The 20,001-nt window shown below is 38.6% G+C and overlaps 1 protein-coding gene across 2 annotated transcripts in view; it reads left to right on the plus strand.

Annotated features, from left to right (window-relative positions):
• Positions 1–8,880: 8,880 nt before the first annotated feature.
• LOC110843255 (lachesin) overlaps positions 8,881–20,001 on the plus strand; it is a 60,027-nt gene continuing 48,906 nt past the window's right edge. For both annotated transcript variants that reach the window (XM_035846192.1, XM_035846193.1), the window contains exons 1-3: positions 8,881–9,623; positions 11,242–12,102; positions 12,631–13,555. In XM_035846192.1, the coding sequence (XP_035702085.1) occupies positions 13,495–13,555 (61 nt within the window). In that variant the 5' untranslated portion in view covers positions 8,881–9,623; positions 11,242–12,102; positions 12,631–13,494. The remainder of the gene's footprint in view (positions 9,624–11,241; positions 12,103–12,630; positions 13,556–20,001) is intronic.

Genomic DNA, 20,001 nt, shown 5'->3' on the forward strand with positions numbered 1-20,001 from the left:
CGAGTCATTCCCATTTATCGCATTCCAAGAAATGAGGCTTTGTTAGGAGGCTGAAATGAGTGTGTGGAGAGAGAGGGCTGGAATTTACTCAAAGATTTTTACGTTTCAAAAATGATTTATTTTTATAATTATATTAAATGAGCATTATCGTCACTTTCCAGAATGTAGATGAATCAAGCATGCCTAAATATTTGAGGCATTACTCATTACGTAATAATTATTTCAAACTAATTACTTATGTAGTTATGCCAGTAATAGCTGCCAATAAACCAGACCCGTAGGTTACTACATGGCTTTCCTGCTTAAAAAGTAACAGAATGCGTACGCATATGTGACGCAGTACACCATTCGATCTTTGATTAATAATTTTGCGTGTTCTTTAAAAATGATACTTTTTTGGTGGCTCCAGTTATAAATTGTTTTTTATGGGAGCCAGTCTTTCTTCCCGACTCCCATTCATTACCATCTACCACACCAAATGTCAGAGGATTCGACTATATTGGGCCGTGTTGCGGCTGATGGCAATAAAAGATCTTAAAGCACCTATTTCGTGCCACTCAGATTGCACCACCGCAATAATGGGACGGAGCTCGAGTTGCTTTTACTTTGCATGCAAAAAGGAGGAATATCCTCTAATTAAATCATTTGTCAAGTCGTATATCCTCCCACTTTTTCTCGATGTGATGGTTCACTAATCTAAAAAAGTAGTTGCATTTGCCCTCTCTTTCCTCCTCTTAAGGTATTCATGAAGTTCACCCATTTCTACCTCTGTTCCTTTTTCTTCATTATTTTTACGTCCATTCATTTCATTTCCTTTCGGATGGAGTGGAAACTTAGCCCATTTCCACACTCTTCTCCTGCTCCTCCCGACTGACTGGCTGATGTGACGACGACGCTCTCCCATTCTTTCCCCAGCTTCAGCAACTTTCCGAACAGACAGGGACAGGCAGGAGGAGAGAAAAGTAATTCATAAATCATTTTTTATTCTTTCACCAAGACCAAACCCGTTTATTCTTGTTGGGGAGAGGAGTCGACTACCACGGCTTTCGTGGTCCAGAGATTTTCATTAATGCTCAACTATCCAACGTCCATCCCTTCACTTTTATCGAGTATAAAAAGGATATAAACTCGAGCTGGTAACTCCATCTCCATCGTTCTTGCATCACGTTATTGCACATTATATTATCATCTCTGAGTGGAAAAGAGACTTATGGCTCAAGCATAAGTATGCTGGTTATATATTTCTACCAAATTTTAAAGGCAAAAATATTGGCACGTCGAAATGACTTTCAGTTTTAATATCCACTACACATTGTCTACACGCCAGAATTTCACATTTTTTCGCATTAGATTTTTCATATTTTTTGAAACACACAGCGCACATTATGTAAACGATGGTAAATAAACGTTTAAATTGAATGGTTATTGGAGCATTGTTCATTTTTTTAATTAAAAATAAATGATTTCCTTGTTGACCCAGTGATGGCACGCAAGCTCATCAAGATTTCCTATTGACACAATGAACTAGAAATATGTCAGTGTCAGTTGATTCTTCCTAATCGTCTTCCCTCCCTTTCACCATTTGATGGAAGCATTTGTTTGCAGACAAAACAAGTGAATCAATCATTCGACCTTTCATTCATCCGACATTGTAGTTGCTGCGGTGCCACGCCAAGTTACATTTGTTTCCCAGCCAGCCTCATGCCAAAGGAAAGATGACAGTGTCGACGACGGACTTATTGTTTGCGTTCACCTGCTAAAGTTTTGTAATGATCGTTTATTTCTACAAACTCCAATACCTCAATAAAACGCCCAAGTAATTATAGTACGTTTTAAACCAAACAAATGGCTCGCGTGTCATTAACTGTGTTCATTAAATGGAATGAGCTCATATTGAAGTAGTTACTACATTTGTATCTAGGTTTCTTACATAATAGCATAAATTGCATTTTGTGTTTTGCACAAATAGTCAAAAGTGCTAAAAATATGGTGAAAGAAAAAAGTAATGAAATTGTCCATTATGTAATTTTTTGCGGATAAAATCATACTGCGTCATGCAAAATATGGTGATTTGGGTGGATTTTGGGGTGATTTTCCTCTTCAACTGGTTGTTTTCTATCCATTTCCATTGAGACCATGTTTCCAATGCATCCCATTATACGATTTCCACTGAACCGCATCTCTCAATTATGACCGCGCTCTAGGTATTTCGTACGACTTTGCAAGTCAGTACTGTGGCGGCGAGGTTGTTCCGCCTCACATCGTCCTCAGGTTATTACCATGATGATGCTTCCTGAGAATCAAAGTCAAGCCAACCCAACCAAATCCGAAACCAGGAAACAAGCCAAACTACCTTCCGAAACAACAGGACTTTGTGCACACAAAGTGACTTATATGATTCTTCTGACTGGAATTAAAGGGAAACCAACTTTCCCGTTCCGGCAAAGTCCAAATGGGAATTAAAAGTAACCGAAGCTGAGATGGAAAAGTAACCAAGTGCGAAATCTACGGAGATTGTTGTTATATGTGCCACTGCTGGGCGGAATTGTGGTATCAGACACATGGTCCATAGTGCAAAGATCTGTGCATATACACAGGTCGTATGCTCACATGACATGCGACTATATGAGCTAGTTTCGTACAAATATTCCAATTCGTATACCACGAAAGATGTTATATGTACACAACTGCTGTTATCTGCCTGTTCTGTTTATTGTCAATTAATCATCAGTTTGTACACCACTAAAATCTTAAACTTATTAAAAAACGCAAAAAAACATTATTTTTTAATTCAGTATATATTTCTACAGAATGCATTGAGCACGATGTAAATATGATGTCAATTGTCAATATATGTCAATACCAAGTCAACATTTCGTCTATGACCACAGATCACAGAATTGTGTATAATCCAAAACTGAGCGCTGCATAACTAGCCCAGAGGAAATCCCGTTACTTTCACTCTAATCCTGTTTATACGAAGTACTCTCCTCTGCAACACTCTCCTTTCTGCCATGGACAAAGTAAGTAGCACTTTAGATGAAAGATCTTAGTGTCTCTCTATTGCCAAAAGTAGGTTAAAGTTCCTGGTATCTTTCAGCTCTGAAACACAAACTAAGCAGGACACAATACTCGATAAACCTTTTCCCCCAATCCTCTCTATTGCCTTCTTAAATGGGATGGGATACAGTTTCCTTGTTAAGGATCCAGCAAGCTAAAATTGTGAAATTATATTCCACTTTGAGCAGATATCGCTCCAAGTAGAACTACACTCTCTCATTTGCAATTTGTTATTCGGAATTTGCGAATTTAGCTGAGAGACCCCGACGCTTACCCTCAACGCTGCTTCTTGTATATGAGCGGCGGTCGTGTCATTGTACTTTCTTGTACAACTTTAAAATAACAAAATGTGCAAAGTCTAATGTGAGCGTTGAAACCTAAATCTAAATGAGATGAACATTTAAATTTGTGCTTGAGCAGCATTAAAGCAGATTCGCTTTTGTCCCTGAGCTTCGAGTTTATACTCGAACTTTTTGGACATCAGTCGGCCAGATAAGAAGCCTACCAGTTGTCTTGGGAATGTTCCCCATTGGAAATGCTTGGAATTTCAAAAATTAAATTCACTACAATGCCTCTGTTTCTCTTGGGCATTGGAGTGGAATTGGCTCTGAGAGATATAGAAATTCCTAATTAAAAATTCATCTCACCCACCAATGGTAATTTCTATTTAATATTTTTTATATTTCCCCTTGTCCGTTTCCACCTCACAATTTTTGCTCATAAAATATCAGCAAATCAGGTTCATTGGGAAAAAAAGATACGGTAAGATATGTATTTATGGTTGTAAATACACAAGGATATGTACAGGGAGCAGATAATAAATAAATATACGCGTAAATAAGCGCTATGCAGCAGTAGAGTAGAGGGAAATGGTGGTTTAAGGACCAAAGTGCCCATTCCAAGATTTGCATGCAGTAAATAAAGTTGAAATTCTCCTTTGTAATTTATTATTCATTTCATTGGAACAAGATCCAGCGAGCTTTTTTCCTTCCATTTCATTAGCTAAAATTAAATTTTATACGCACCATGTTGATGTCAACGGTTCCACTGTGGACAACAGGACATGGATCGGTTGGTTACTCTTTAATGAAATAAAGGAGTGCATGGTGGCAGTAAACTCTCCAGCAGTAAATTGTAGACCTAATCCCTCATTAAAACTTTCACATTCAATTACAAGCGTGGTTGGTGATATTATATCAGCAAAAGTAGAGTTGAAAGTTTATGCCTCAAAACCCCAAAGCGACGAAAAAAAACTTTTAGTTTTAAAAGAATGTTATGAGAAATTCCAGTGTCCTTTACACAAGTTGTTTAATAAGGAAATGAGTGCATATTACTTACCACTAACCTAATTTGGTTCTCTTTCCCCTTGTTTACTGTCTACTATTTGACTCGGAAGACTCGATGTTCCATTCTGTGACAGCGGAAGAGATCCGTATGTTAGCCATCCCGCTGCGCTTTTGTAACTTTTCGAACTTGGAACTATATTTTGACACATGAAATGTGTCGTTTTTGCTCGCCATTCTTTTCCAAGTCAAGTTCATCGAGAAACCGAAAGCCAGTGTTCGTTCCGTACACCAGCATTAATTTAGTTCACGGCTAGAAATAGAATGTATGATGATCTTATTATATATCGAGTCAAGTTCATTGTTGCCACCTTCCAAAGCAGCTTTTCCTTTTTGATAATGCATGGCTACAGCACTTCGTATTTTGCGACCTTCTATACATAGACCTAATTTCACCATTAGTTTCCGGTAAAAGTGCCAGGCTTGTCTTTTCTGCTTTGCCTTTATTATTAGGCTCTTAGCTAACAGGGTAATTAATTGTACCCATCAACATGCTTATAAATGCGTGTACATAATCACCGAGGAAGAACCTCGAAGGATACATGGCAATATATTGTTAGACCAAATAGATAGCTTCCAAGAAAAAAAAGTGCAAATTTAGAGTTTAATGTCTGACAACGCGATTTCCATTCATAACCTCTAATTAACGACTTCTTTGAAGTCTCAACTATCTGATTGATCTAAAAATGTTTTCAATGCTTAGATCATTATTCTCAGCGAAAACATATTCAGAAATCTGAAGGACTGCAAAAAATTGGCCGGGATACATATATGTATGTGTGCTTAGGATTAGTTTAATTGGGTGAATAGATTTATAAAATAAAACGTACTAATTAACCACAAAGATTCAGTACATTTTGTTTATCGTGAAAAGCAATACTTGTTTACAGCAAAACTTTTAAAAATACTTAGGCTTGTTTGTCTTCTTAATTATAAGAGCATTGCGATATCAACGTGTGTCTATCCTGAGAAATGTTTGTGCTCATTAAATATTCGGTAACATTTCATATTGGTATAAAGAGAAAAATACGTGGTATCAGAGAAGGAATGGTTTTCACTTGTATAAATAATTCAAAGAATAACAGACGTGAAAACGACAAAACTTTCTCTTTGTGCAAAAACAATCGTTATGCCTGGGACATAATTAAAGTTTGGAATTTTGAAACCGGATATCGAGAGAGATACAGCGACCGACATCAACCACCACCCCATTATTCCTCGTAATAAACTCCAACCAAGTTTTAGTTTACAGCTTTGCGCTATCCTATGCCCTGCTGCTCGTGGTGATTGCAAAACAGTGGAGCCGTTAATGTCTCAAGTCTCCATTTAAGTATGTGGTGCGTTAGTTTTTCTTGTGTGAAACTGCCACAAAGCCATCCATTTCAGAGGAACTCACTCTCTGTCCCTCTATCAACTTATCTCCAATCTAGACGCTCTAGAACCCACACCCTGCTCTGCTTTCCCTCCAGTTCGTTCCTTGGAATAGCAAAGTTTATAAGCTTATTTTATGGAGAAAATTTACGACTTAAATATCATCGGTTTCCTCCATTTTGTGCTTTCACCAGCTTTCACTTTCCCATATTATTATTTCAAACTAAATTATTGTTCTCTCTCTCTCTCCTTCTCGCTGCTGCCCTCAGAAACAAGCAAAATGAAGCCAACATTTCACTGGGATGTGAGATGGGAAGCAATGTAAATGGATGGAGGCTATATGTATGTGCGTACCTCCTCTTCTGGCCTCGGGACATTTACTTGTGCTTGATCCAGTTGCAAAGATGTTATGTCCTCACTATAGTTGAATTCATTAACCATATTGCTTCCACCCAGTTGCTGATTTTGCCTTATAAAACATTTCTTTGGGAACAGAGTTCCCTTTTCACCTTCTTCTTCTCTGGTGGCTGCCTGTGTGGCTTGCGGGGTTCAGAATCCATCTAATTTATTTTGAACGTTAATAAACCAACCGCTTTGGCTTTGGCTTTGGCTGCTTTTCTTCGAATAGATCAGAAAAATGTGGGATACAAATATAGTCCGCCCTCACCACTTCTTTTTTGAGATGAAAGTTGTTAAGTGCGTACCTATTGCGGATTTTATTATTCATACTCATGGCCTACTAGCACGGACGGATGGATATTTGGCCTGTATGAAGTTAGGAGTTTGTTACCCGCGGCCTGATACCCTTACAGGAAGAGATAACTGCGAGGAGATAATATGTAGTGCACAATGGTGGGTGCTGTGCATCTCATGTAACCATAATTCGACTCGTATTATACGTACGAGTCGGGTTTGGGAGCGCAGACAGTTTGCTTGCTTGCAGTTAATGAATTTTTTAACTGACATTAAATTTATTTTATGACCCTTGAATGAGCAATTAAATGTTTGCTAACTGAATACATCATTTCCCTAACCGCCCTTTTCCGTGAAGCTAATAATGTGAGATGCATAATGAAATAATGATTTTGGTCATTAGTTTTTCCTCCTCGTGTGGCATGCCTGCTGTCGAGTTTACCAAATCGTGCATTTCATACGCCGATGATGTGAGAACGTGAGGAGCAGACAGTACATGCATACATACGTTCACTGGTTAACTTTATATATTTTATCCCCACATTCCAAGCCCCCTCGAATTCCGACAAATTTAGGAGTTGCTGACAAGCAGAGCCGGACTTCAACAAGTTTATATTCAGTTAAACAGGAGGCATGCCAGATATTAAAAACTTATATTTAATGCAAATAAAATCTCACTTTGGAAATAAAGTTTTCCTTGCTCCGTTAGCCGCCCAGTCAGCTTAGTTCCTCATCTCACGAAAGAACTTTATCAGGAGGATCCAACTTTGCATATTATAATTTTTATTGCACAGAATGGTACGTCTGGCTTTGTACTTATTCATTCAATACGAGCTAACCAGCTGCACAGAAGCATGCCGATATTGGATCTAGATTCAGAGTGACGTAAAACTTATGTAAGTCCGCTCTGGATAGTCCCCAGCAGGAGCAAATAAAAGTAGCAAAATGTGCAATCTTATTCATCTGTCAACTTGTCCGTGTCCATGTCCATCCACACAAACCAGTAATGCAATGGATCAAGGACAGAAAAAAAGAGATAAAGGGTGGCTGCGTGGACGGAGGTGTGTGGTATATTCTGAAACTTGTCGGTCGACAAATCCTTGGGACAGAATAAACCCTACATGACTCTGACTCTGGAACGGGGAGCAGAACTCCCAGAATTTTGATAAGTGCAGTGATAACTGACATGATATGAAACTGATATAGGAATGAAAAATCTAAACGAGAAGTGCTATCGGTCTGTCCGGTTGACAGGGAGCAAACTTGACATCCGACACCCTGCTACTACTCGTCTCAATCTCTTCTACAAAGCTGTGGATGCGAAGACCATGTACAACTGAATATTGGATTACACATGAATGGTCAGTAGTGGCCACCTTTCACGAACAACTCTTTTTTTCCGTGCCAATCCACCACTGCGTGCGCTTTCATGAGGTGCAAAGAGTAGCAAGCAGTGCCACCTTAGACAACCGAATTATTGCCAACCAGAGCCTACTTACATCCGTGTCTATTGGTACACAGAGTTTCATACTTTCTCCACGGAGCCCAGTCCAGATCTCAACATACAACCCGCCTAGCAAAGATTTGGCAGGCTGCACACCTACCTGATACATACATAGTACACATGTATAAGAAGACTGCCAATACGAGATGTCATGTCGTAATGTACTCGGACAAAAATTTCTTGTTTCATAACTTGCACTCTTTATTTAAAGTAAAAATACAGAGTTTTTGTGAACATTTATTATATAACACCAATCATATTTTCCACCTTGTGCGTGAAATTGGAATTATAGTAGTATATTTTATCTTTTATATTCAAATTGTGAATATTATTGTAGCAGTTTTGCCAATTGTGCCAGAATATGAGATCAGATGGATTTCTCATGATTTGAATTCTTCATCCCTAGATTCTATTCATCCCTGAATATATTTACAGGTTGTGTACAATCTAATAAACATTGGAGAATGCAGGACAAATACTTGAGTATAAGTGCAATTAACCTAAGGTAAATAATACGCTTAACAAGTAATGTTGTAGGTACCTATATTTTAGCTTATCAAAAAGGTTCTGCCTCTTAGGTTAAAGATAATCCTGCATTTTGAGGTCATTCGAACCAGACTCCTCTCATTCTGAAAATATTTTTGCGTCGATGCACATTAATACGTAATATCAATGCCTATTATTTCCTATCCAGGAGTGTATTGAAATCGGTATTAGGAATGGGCCGGGATGGAGCAAGTGCTCAATCGGAGTGAAATTGAGCTGCCCAATAACATGAGCGAAGGAAAAACGAGGGGGAAAGAGGCGTCGTTTTGTTGGAAGGAAAAGCTAGCAGCCAAATGCCCAAACTCTTCTCTATAAATCTCATCTTGACTCCAACTCTGCTTCAGTTCGAGTTCCAAGGTTTGCCAGGACGCTCCATGAGTTCACGCTCTCAAACGCTCCGTTTCTCAGACCACTCATTCACAACCACTCATACTTTCTCTCTGTCTCGGCATTGTTTACATAATAAAACACAGAAATCAATGTCATCACCTGAAGCTGTCAAAGTTTTAAAAATAGACTTTTATAGATCTATGTCAATCATCTATTGAGCGTAAACTAGTGTACTTTCACCAAGCTGGAAGACTTGCTCAACCCCTCTGAACTATAATACCATGCAGATGCATTAATTTTAATAGTGCGTAAATCAAAGCAAGGTTAAAGACCGCAGACATAATTAACCACACGCGGTGGTTAGTTGACACGGCAGGAATCCAAGCCACGAGCTCACGGGGGTAATTGTAAACGACAGGAGAGGAAGGAGTATATCTCAAGGTGTGAGTGAAAGTGAAGTGACTGAGAACAAATGCAAATTGGCCCCATCTTCCTATAACTAAGGCCAAATAACACGGGAAAAATTGGTTCCAAGGATAGTATTCAAAGTGGAGAAAAATTGAGTTGACACTTTATATTTATCTCTTATTACATACATAAAATAAATCACTAGAAATCACTTAGTCTACTAAATACCTTTACGTTCTTCAGTGTATTTTATCAATCGATTATCAAATCTGTACCCCATTGCTTCGGTAATTAGTCAATCTAACCAGTGAGAAGCCAGTGTGAATATAAATAAGCGTTGAATCCACGAAGCCACCTATTTTGTCAGAGTAAGTGATCATGCACTGATTATTTTTAAAAAAACGAGGAAATAGTAAAGATATCATCGCCTTATGAGCAAATAAAAATGAGAGATTTATTCATCACTTGAAGTATAAATAAGTCTTCATCCCCCTTTTGCAGTCTCAAATCTGTGTAGTCCTCCCTCTAGAAACCTTTTACTCTGAAACTCACACCCATATCCACCCTACGACGAGCAACCTACATATTTAACAAACCGTACATGCATATCAATACGTACTTACGCACATGTAGGTAGTTCTTTAGAAAGTCAATTGAATTAAACTAAGTACGAAAGTACATGGCAAATTAACAATTGAATCATTAATTTAAGCGAATATTGAAAGAATGCTTGCTGTAGAAAAAATTGCAAAGGACCAGCGTTGCATTCAAAATTGCCATTAATAATTTGTTCTCCTGGAGTGCAATTTCCATTCGAAGGTTTAATTGCATTTTTGGGAGAGAAGAGGACAGAATGTATACCGTTTTATATGAGAGTAATAGTCATCTGTTCAAATCTCACTTAACGAGTAGTTTTGCATCTTGATTTTTAGAAGAATCAGAAACGACGACCCTTCAAAGAACAAAGTAAAGTCTCCGATTCCCTGTCTCTCGTGTGACACTTTTGAATTTAAGCCAACTTGCTTGTCGAAATCTCTTTGCAGACTTTTCCCAATTTCGGAGTCAACGAATATATTACCAAAAGATAGGCATTTGACGCATCTGCCTGCCTGCATCTCCCTCCGCTCCTATATACCATAATTTTACATGCATGCATGAAACACAAGTTTGGAACATATATATTAGAATTTGCGCATTTTCGTCTTGTCTTGTTTGCACAAAGTGACATTTAGTAGACCATATTTGGGCTAAATCTGTCGCACACAGGAAACATAATATTGCTTCTATTTACATCCATCTATCTTTTATTAAAATTGCATATTTTGGTCAACGTTTAATACGTCTTAAAACTATTTCTTTTTCATACGTATCAGACATATATCAGTATAGTGTTCATAATTATATGTAGTACTTGTAAAATTGAACATGAAAATAGTAATTGGGCCAATTTTCTTTCCGACTGTTTCTTGGTGCATTAAATTAAAAAAAAACATTATCAACTTTTGGAACCCCTCAAGATTTAAATTCTCTTTTAGCATAGTTAAGAGTAGGGTAGATTAATAAATGCTGAGACATGGTGTTTGATGATGCTTGCATTTTCAAAGTGCAATTAAAATGTACAAGTACAATTAAAATAAGTACAAGTAGAAATGTTCATTATCCAAATTGGCGGAGAATCAGTAATTGTGATTCCTTCATTCATGGTCCAGCAGCAGTGGTTCCACTAGACAAATCAGGAACTAACCAAGTCCTAGCAGTGCTCCAAACCTGCTCAGGAGTGAATTAGGGGTTGTTGCGCCATATATATCAATTCATCTACTGTTAAACTTCAAACAACCCCGAAAATTCTAAGGGTTCTTTTTTCTCTCAAGTTTTGGCCTGAAAAGAGTTTGTTTAATGTCGGTCATTTGTCTGTCTTTTTTCTTAGAAACACGAGAACAAGAAAAATCATGAAAGACTAAAATGTCCATTATATTCTGTCCACAGGAGGAGGAGAATGAGTGGCGTTGTGGACTTTCTCCATGCTACACGTTAAAAACTAGAAACTCGAATAAAGTGCTAGCCAGCCAGCCAAGCATCTGAAGAGTGCAACTTTGTCTTGCGGAAAATAGGAGTCTTCTGCTCGGAGAAAGTTGAGACTCCAGTGGACGTCGAGGGTGCATGTATAAAGAGACCAAGAAGTTAAGGAGACAAGCTCCGAGAAATAAATTGTAGCGAAGACCGGGTTGAAACCAGGAGCCAGGAAACCTCAAAAAGGAAGTCAAGTACTCTCTGTTCTTCTTTATGCAGTCGAATATGAGCGTGCGATATAGTGAGTCTTCTGATATTTGAGAAAAATCTGGCGAGTTCAGTGGTGCAAGTTGACGATTTCCCTCAAAAAGTCTAAAAAACTCAAGACGGATCTTTATCTGACACTGGGTACACATATACCGTGAACAAAAGTGAAAGTCCCGAACTATAAAGTTTTACCAGCGCTTAGAGTGGAGACTTTTGTTTGAATTAAAAATTAGGAAAGTAAAGTAGAAACTTTAAACACCAACAAAGTTTTTTCTTCAAATGTTGCCACCCAGCGCTAACAGAAAAGCTCTCCCTCAAAAGCATAATATTTGCTAAAAGGCAAAAAGCTGCTGCGAGTGAAAGTTGCACCGAACGCGGTTTTTAGAGAGCTTGTGGTCTGCTATGTCATGTTGATTGTTAATGTTTACTGAGCCTATCGCGTAACCGCTACTACGACCAACCGTATGTGCCACATTGTTGGCCAAAAGTTCGCATACGCTACTTAAAAAACTTGTTTGGCGTTTGGAGTGGGCGAGGATTTAAAGTTGACGAGAGCCACCTATCCCGAATGTAAGTTGTGTAATATTGTATGTTTGTACTTGGGTGTTGAAGCTGGAAAATGACGATCATCATACATACACTTTTGCACTCGGAGTAAATTAAAAGTTGAGTTGCATGATGTGAACGAAAGCAGGTCAAACTAGATTCCACGGTATACATATTTGTAAATATATGCTTCCTTGTTGCATTACATGCCAGAGACTACACCAATTTTCTCACCCAAGTTTGTCAAATTCAAAACACACCATTTTCGAAATCCTGGCGTTACACCAGATCTATTGCAGCAGTTATTTAATATGTAGTAACTATACACATGTAGAATAATTACAGGTACAGCCAATTTCAAAATTCAAAGTTGAGTACATTTTTTATTTGCCTTGTCCACCAACAATTCAACTTTAGTCACTTTTGGTTTCAATAAAATAAAGCTTTGTAGGCTAAGCCGTTTCGGAACTGTAAATTAATCCGATTTCTGCCATCGTAAGTCACTCTAATGCAAAGTCTCACAAAGTCTGCCTTTGTTTTGAATCTAAACAGATTGTTTGCCATAAGTCCTTCCACTTCCCACGGACTCGCAGATTTCCTCATTCCTCAACTGAGTACTCTTCCAATAATTAAATTCGTTTGCAATTACTAACTTTACGACCTTCATCCAACTTTGTGACTCTCCTGGTCGTCCACCTCTTACGTAAATTCCGGTGAAGTGGAACGGGAGGATCGGTACGTTGCGAAGAAATTTAATCTGACTCCCGTGTCGCTTAATTATCACCTGCAGCCATTTCCGCAGACCAATCGAATATCCTTGAGTTCTATTTAATCAGACTCTACATAAGTCTCCACCGAGGGAAAGTGAGGAAAGGTGTGACGGTGTGACTTTCTGAACCCTTAATCTTCTCCTTTCACGACGACGACGACGACGACAACGGTACCATTGACTAATTTGAATACATTCTTGAAAATCCTGTCACCTGCAAGTTGGAAAATTAAGCAAGATCAGTGAATAAACATGTGATGAGTTACATTGCAATCGAAAGGGGTTAAAAATTAGGGCACGTACAATTACACAGCCGTGTAAAACTAAATAACCAGATAAAATACTGGGTTCGGCTCGTTTCCCTAACCCCACAAGAGTCTAAAACTTCGATTTCTTGACTCTCTGCCTCCTTGCGTCATTAGCAACTCCCAGTGCACAAATCAGTAATTAGTTCGTTAGGAGTTTTCATCCATCACTCTCTGAATCTATAGATTGCGAGTCTACAGACTCTCCCACGACTACCAACCACCTCCTCCGTCAAAAATATCACTTTGACGAGTTTTGTAGTTAAATCAAAGTCAAGTCAAAAAGTGCTGACTGGCAGTTGAGTGGTGGCGAACACAAACAGAAGTTGGAAGAACAGCAAAATGACTGGATCTCGGAGTTTCCTCATTTTTCTATGCATCCTGATGGAGATTGTGCTCTACGGTAAGCCAACCTACTCTTTTTCTCCCACAACTTATGTACTCATCCATCCATACGTACGCAACGCAACCCACACATTGATGCAGCTCATGTACGTGAATTTAGATTATTTTGGCTGACAAATCTCATGCCAAATGTGCTAATGACGGACTATCACGATAAAGAGAAAGTTGAAGCTTATTAATTAAATGAATCTTCATTACACGACTGCGTGGGTATAGCACGAGAAAGTTACAGCCATCAAATAGAATTTAAGCCACGGACGATAAAATGTGCATTTTATCTCCTTTTCAACGCCAACTCAACGAGACCATGTACATACACTTACTTATGATGGGGTTGCCTTTCAACATTTGGCCTGCCAGCACGACTAGCGAGGAGGAATATTATGCAACGGGGTCTGGACTGCACCGCCATCCATTATCCGTATTCTTGCTTTTATCCAGCAGACCTCCCATAATAATGACTCCGAGTACTAACAAGCCATGTCAAAACTCGTTGAGAGATCTCACTTTTCAAAAGATCTTCTTATTTGTTATTTTATTTCTCGGTGAATTGAGTGCAAGTTGTAAAGTAAGCGAGATCTGAAAGCAGATCTTTTGTTTACCTTCCATCCGCGTGGAACTGCTGTAGTAAACTAAATCGCTTCTTCCACTTCTTTTCATGAACATCATCAAATCCTACCAAAATTTTACAAACAAAAGGACGAGAGAATTCCAGAGCTGAAATTCAGCAGGATTTAGAGAAGGGCATTTAACGCACTGCCTTAATTACTCGAGGAATGCAAACAAAGTCCAACTTCTTGGAGACTTGGTCATAATGGGGCCATAGTAATTTCATAATGCTCTAAATTATACTGCACTGAAGCAAGTGGTGGTGTACGAGGCTTGGTGCGTGTATATTTTTCGGCTCACTATAGTTGACGGGTCATAATAATAAAACAGCGAGCATTTGCTTATAAGTTTACCTATAAGTTTTCTCCCTCTTTGAAACACACTTTGTGCCGTGCACTTCAAGCAGGCGTGAACTTGGCCTCAAGCTTAATCGTACTCTGGGAAATTCTGAACCCTTGAACTAATGCTTCATTCACATGGGAAATCCAAAACCTGGTTCACCATTATTTTACTCAGTCAGTTATTTTGCATCACATCATCGCCAGCATCAGCTCACTCACGGTTCAACAACGCATTCAAAATCTGGAAATCTCGCATAAGCCGAGTCCAGAGTTCCTTCGGCAATTGTAGTATTTAGTAGAGAGCAATAAAACACAATGCTGATCATAACGTTACTAAAAAGGTTGTGATATGAAATGCATAAAGATTCATCATTATAATAGATTTCTGACTTTGTACCTAAAAAAATTCTTGTCTTTTTGTCTAAATCAATAGCAGAAAAATAAACTGAACTCTGGGAAAAATCTGCATTCGAATATTTGCTTGTGCACGTGTGCCGTGTCGACTTTACTATTTGTCTAAATGTCTCAGCTCAACATTGATGTGTTGTCATAATGGATGCAAAAGTAGACTCAAACTCCGTTACCATCCTTTATTTGCAAGAGTGTCAAAACAATTCAGATGTCACACGTCTGGATGTTAAATTCTAATTGATACGGAAAAGAGGATGACATATTTCAGCAACTTTAACTAATGTACATATACACTCAACAGTTCCATAAGTGCTCTGAAATTTCATCTTAGAAAACCGATGGTCTCTGACTATTTGAATTTTAAATGCAAAATTACCAACGCGTGTTACCTGCCTAATCGAGTGGGTGGTGAGCGAGTAAAGTGGTTATCACCATGAAAGTAAATAAATGATTAATATTTACATTTCGTACTTCAAATGAACCACCAAATCCACATATTACGTTAACAATATACTCCACTTGAAATTAATGCCATAATTGGGATTCATAAAATATGCATACACACATACGACCACTTTTGACTAGCATTGTGCATACGTAAAACTCCTCGGTTAGTTACATGAAAGTAAATACATGGGTATAAATGACTATAGATTTCCCTAATTCTACGTGTTGGGAAATATAAATCATTGCGGGCGTGTTACTATTAGCTTATGCCTAGCTACAAGGGATGTGGTAATTTTAATGTGTCAAAAGTACCCTCTCATAAATTATGAGAAGTTGGCGATCCTAATTACCTATTAAGCTCCATTATTAGTTTCCTTTTATGAAACAAACAAACATGAAAGATAATGAACCTTGTTTACTACTCCCCTTCAAATTGCTCCAGTATGCATAGTTTACCTTCATAACCACCATCCAGCATATTTATCAAAATAAACTGAAAATGAACACCCATAAAAACCATAAAGAATCGAATTGAGCACCAGGACACGTGTGCAAATAAACACATTACAGTAAAATACTAATAACCCCGTCCATTTACCTTTATAAACACAAGGTGAAGAATCTAATTTATCCGCTGTAGATTTTAAATCATGGAAGGATGAAATATAATTTTCAGCAGGAATATCTTATTTTCCTCGAATTCTCCTTCTCCGAGTAGACATGTGTATTAAAAAGATTGCCAAAATGATGAGGGCGATGAGTAGCTCAAAGCCGTTGTGCTGAAGATTATTAGAAATTGAAAATGCATGGCGTGCGTCTTGCCTGGTTTCAGAACGATACACGGGTTCGAGTAATGAGATTGAGATTACCATTACCTGGAAGAAGAAGTTGAGAGGTCGTAAATCTACGTCGTCCCTTGAACGACGGAGCACCACGTTCATTGGGATGGGAACTAGACAATGCAGCCCGAGAGCAGCTTTCTACTTCATCAAATGGATTCATGTATTTGATCCCGGCTCAATTTTCCTTTCTTGGTCAAAACTCCAGGTCAATGGCGTCTTTCTTTGAAAAGTGAACTTCCTTCCCCAATCCAACTACAATTTACTGAGCAAATAACCCTGTTAATAAAAGGGTTTTGTTTTTACATTCAGACAAGAGAAACTCCTTTGTAAAGCTTGACCGAAAAGTTCATTCCTTTTTAGGCTGCGCAGATCAGATCAGTTTTCTTGAAAGCGCACTGTCCTGCTGTACTGAATGTGCTTGGATACATACTAAAAATATGAGCCAGGCTAAACGAGAAAAAGCCTTTTTCCCCCAACTGCAAAGGCATTATTACGCCTTCGTGCTGTTGAGATGACGTTTGCTCCTTTGCCCAAAGAAACTTTGAGCTTTATTTTCAAGATACTCGTAGTATTATTATTATTCACTTGAACTTGTACTTGTTTCATGGGTAGATCTTTGTTTCGACCCAGAAGCATGTTTTTATTCGATTAAGCTCCTCTGACTCTGCATGCGATTCAAACGCTAGAATGTTGCGTATGTATGTTGGATAACAATTCGGTACTCTACAAATGGTGCAAAAATAAAGGTTTCTTTGCTGGAGAAGAGAGATAGATGGTAACCACGGGGATGTGGAAGTTGGGCGTATGTGGGTTGAAGTCGAGAAGTGGTCGTTCAATCCGGATGTGCACACTACTGCGGTTTTAGTAGAGGTTCTGTTCACTTTTCACTTTCACATCTGCCAACGGCTGTCACGTTTCTTATCAAAGCGATTCCTTCACACCTACCAATTTCATTCGGGCCGGTGCCTTATTTCTGTACATGTAGAAACAGCAAAGCCTGCATTCCGGACCAACCTTCTCCATTCAAAGGGTTGCATGTGACCGGATAAGTGCATACACCAAAGTCTGAAAGTCATAGCACCATCACTGTTTCAAGAACTTTTTTCCTCTTTCAGCAATTTTTTGCTTTTGTTCTGATATGAATTCTATTCACACTTTTAGGCACGAGGTATGTTTATACATTTATACGAACAACGATTGACAAGTCGACAAGCTTACTTGGTTGGAGTATATGTATAGAAAATCAGCTGCACACAAATGACATTTTGAGTCGTTCTATCTTAAGGTTAAACTACTCCGTACATTAAACGGTACAGGACGTGAATGCATGCTGTCACTAACGCTAAATTTAAGTCTTCGAGTCAGTTTGGATCTTTGTGCACGTGTAACACGCTTGCACTCTACTGAAATGTCAAAATAGTCTAAATAATCAAAGTGAGAAAGAAAGAATCTGCATCTGCATTGTGATTTTGTTCCTGTTTCTTTCAATACTTACATGCGTATTTAGACTCTGTACATTACTGTAGTTGGGACTTACAAGTTTATAAACGCGTATACCAGATCATTAATTTATGAGAGAATGTTAATGGTTGCAAAGTTACTCTTGCAGAATGACAATAATGAACAAATCTGGTGTGTTCGTCTCGAGGAGAAGAGAATTCTTGAAAGTACGTGAACCACGGTATATGTTGCTTGATTACGTCTGCTATTGACTGAATTGGTGATGCTATCAAATGTCAGAAAATCTAATCAGCAAGCAGGCAGTAATTGGGGATGAAAACGTCTGCATCAAAACATCAACACCACACACTCCAAGTTTGGTTACAGTCAACCAAAGAAAATCTCTCCCACACAGTCGGTCGGTGTACCATAATGTCGCGCAGTATCGTTACCATCGGTTGGGGAAGAAGTGCAGTAAAACACGCCACACGCACAATATCACGCACAGGCGAAGCTGTGAAGCTTATTTTTTGCTCACTTTGGACAAGGTTATATGTGTGAGCCACTTTTTTCTGTTCCATTAAAAATGATCCTGACCAGGAGCCGAAGTAACGGTGTCGTTCCTGTCTTCGATCTCCTGGCTTTCCTTGCTCGCTCCAATACGTAGTCCAGCTTCTATTATATTCTCAAAGTCATGTTTGTCCCCATTGATCCAGAATTTGTCTCGTATTGTTGTCCATCAAATTGTACACCAAGACTGATTGGATCTTGTGGAAAGTTTACCTTGGATTCTTCTATTATTTGTAACATGACGAATCTGGGAACATTGGCTTGTTTACCCGTTAAATAACTAAAAAAGTTCAACTTGAACCAAGTTTGTACTCGCTCACTCGAGGGTTATTGGATTGGGTTATCGTATTTGTCTGTTCTCGAGCCTCTTATGACCATTCTAAAAGGATAGTTGTATCATAACAAAAAATTGTGTAGACAGCAATAAGCAGTATTTCTGAGGAGGAAAATAATGACCAAAACTTGCCCGGGTAGTAGTTGGGTAGGATATGTGATGATAAGTATGGAATTACTGCTTATGTGTTTCTTTAGGAACTGCATCAACTTCGAACTCACATGAAATGTCGCTGAATGCGTTGCACAGTGCAACGGCTGGCAAGGATAATAAAATATTGGTCATGAAAGCTGTGGCGGATTCTTTATCTATTTACACTGAAGGAAAGGCGGAAGGAAAACAACAACGCAATCGAAGTGGCATTTCAATTGAATTGTGGTGAAAATCATTGTTTTGTATTAAATATATATTTAACAACTTAAAGAATAATTTTAACATTAAGCTTTCAGAATTTCTGACATTTGAAATTCTAGAATTAAAACCAATCGGGTATAAATGTTTACATGATTTATTTCATTATTACGTTACCAGCATTGCAGGTTTGTACGGACTATGTGCATTTGTGCATTGTGTATTGTGTTTTGCAGAGTGTGAAAGTATTTGACTTGTCCTTTATTTGTGGGATCAGTGTGGAAATGTGGCAAGGGAACAACCATTGTATTTTTTTGTTCAAAGGATAGCTATTTTTACCCCTGTGGTGATCTATTCCATTCCTCAAAGTACATATTGAACACTATTCCTAGTCCTGCATCTCAAGAACATTGTTATTTCATTGGGTCGGTGAACGAGACAGATGCCTCATAAATTTTGCGGAAGAATTTTAAGTATCGTCAATAATACTTGACTAACATTAATCTATTAACAGCGTAGTGTATGAATGATTGTCACACAGCATAACAACTGTGTATCACATGCACAACATATCAGTCCATTAATTGAGAACGGAAAAGTGAGCGTTTTTCTCGCTACCACGGTTTCTTTGTATCATCTTGGGAGACGTCTTTTGAGCTGGCTTTACTTACACCCCCGTCGTTTTCCCACTGTGAGACCAACCGGTGGCAGTGATCTATCTGTTTTCTCAGTCCAGCACTTGAGACTATGCATTGCGATATTTGCTTTTTTGTTTGCCTACCACATGAAACGGTAAAAGTGCATCATGCTTCGTTGGTTAAACAAAACTACTGCCATTTCACGGGCAACCAAAATATTCCTGAGGACAGGAAATAAGAAACTGTACCGTAAATACTTGCAGATTGCATTACGACATAGCCGGCAGGCTGGGTATGGACGTAATGCATGCACTCCAACCATCGCCAAGCCATGACAGCAGCGCTGAGTTTTTTGTATTCACTCTTTGTCTTAGTTTATCTCCTTCCTTGTTTTGCTCGTCCACTTTCTCAACAGCAGTTTATGGAGGAGGCGGAGGTGGTTGAGCAAAAAGCCATGTCCA

This window comes from Folsomia candida, unplaced genomic scaffold (assembly GCF_002217175.1).
Source record: "Folsomia candida strain VU population unplaced genomic scaffold, ASM221717v1 Fcan01_Sc001, whole genome shotgun sequence".
Lineage (NCBI taxonomy): Eukaryota > Metazoa > Arthropoda > Collembola > Entomobryomorpha > Isotomidae > Folsomia > Folsomia candida.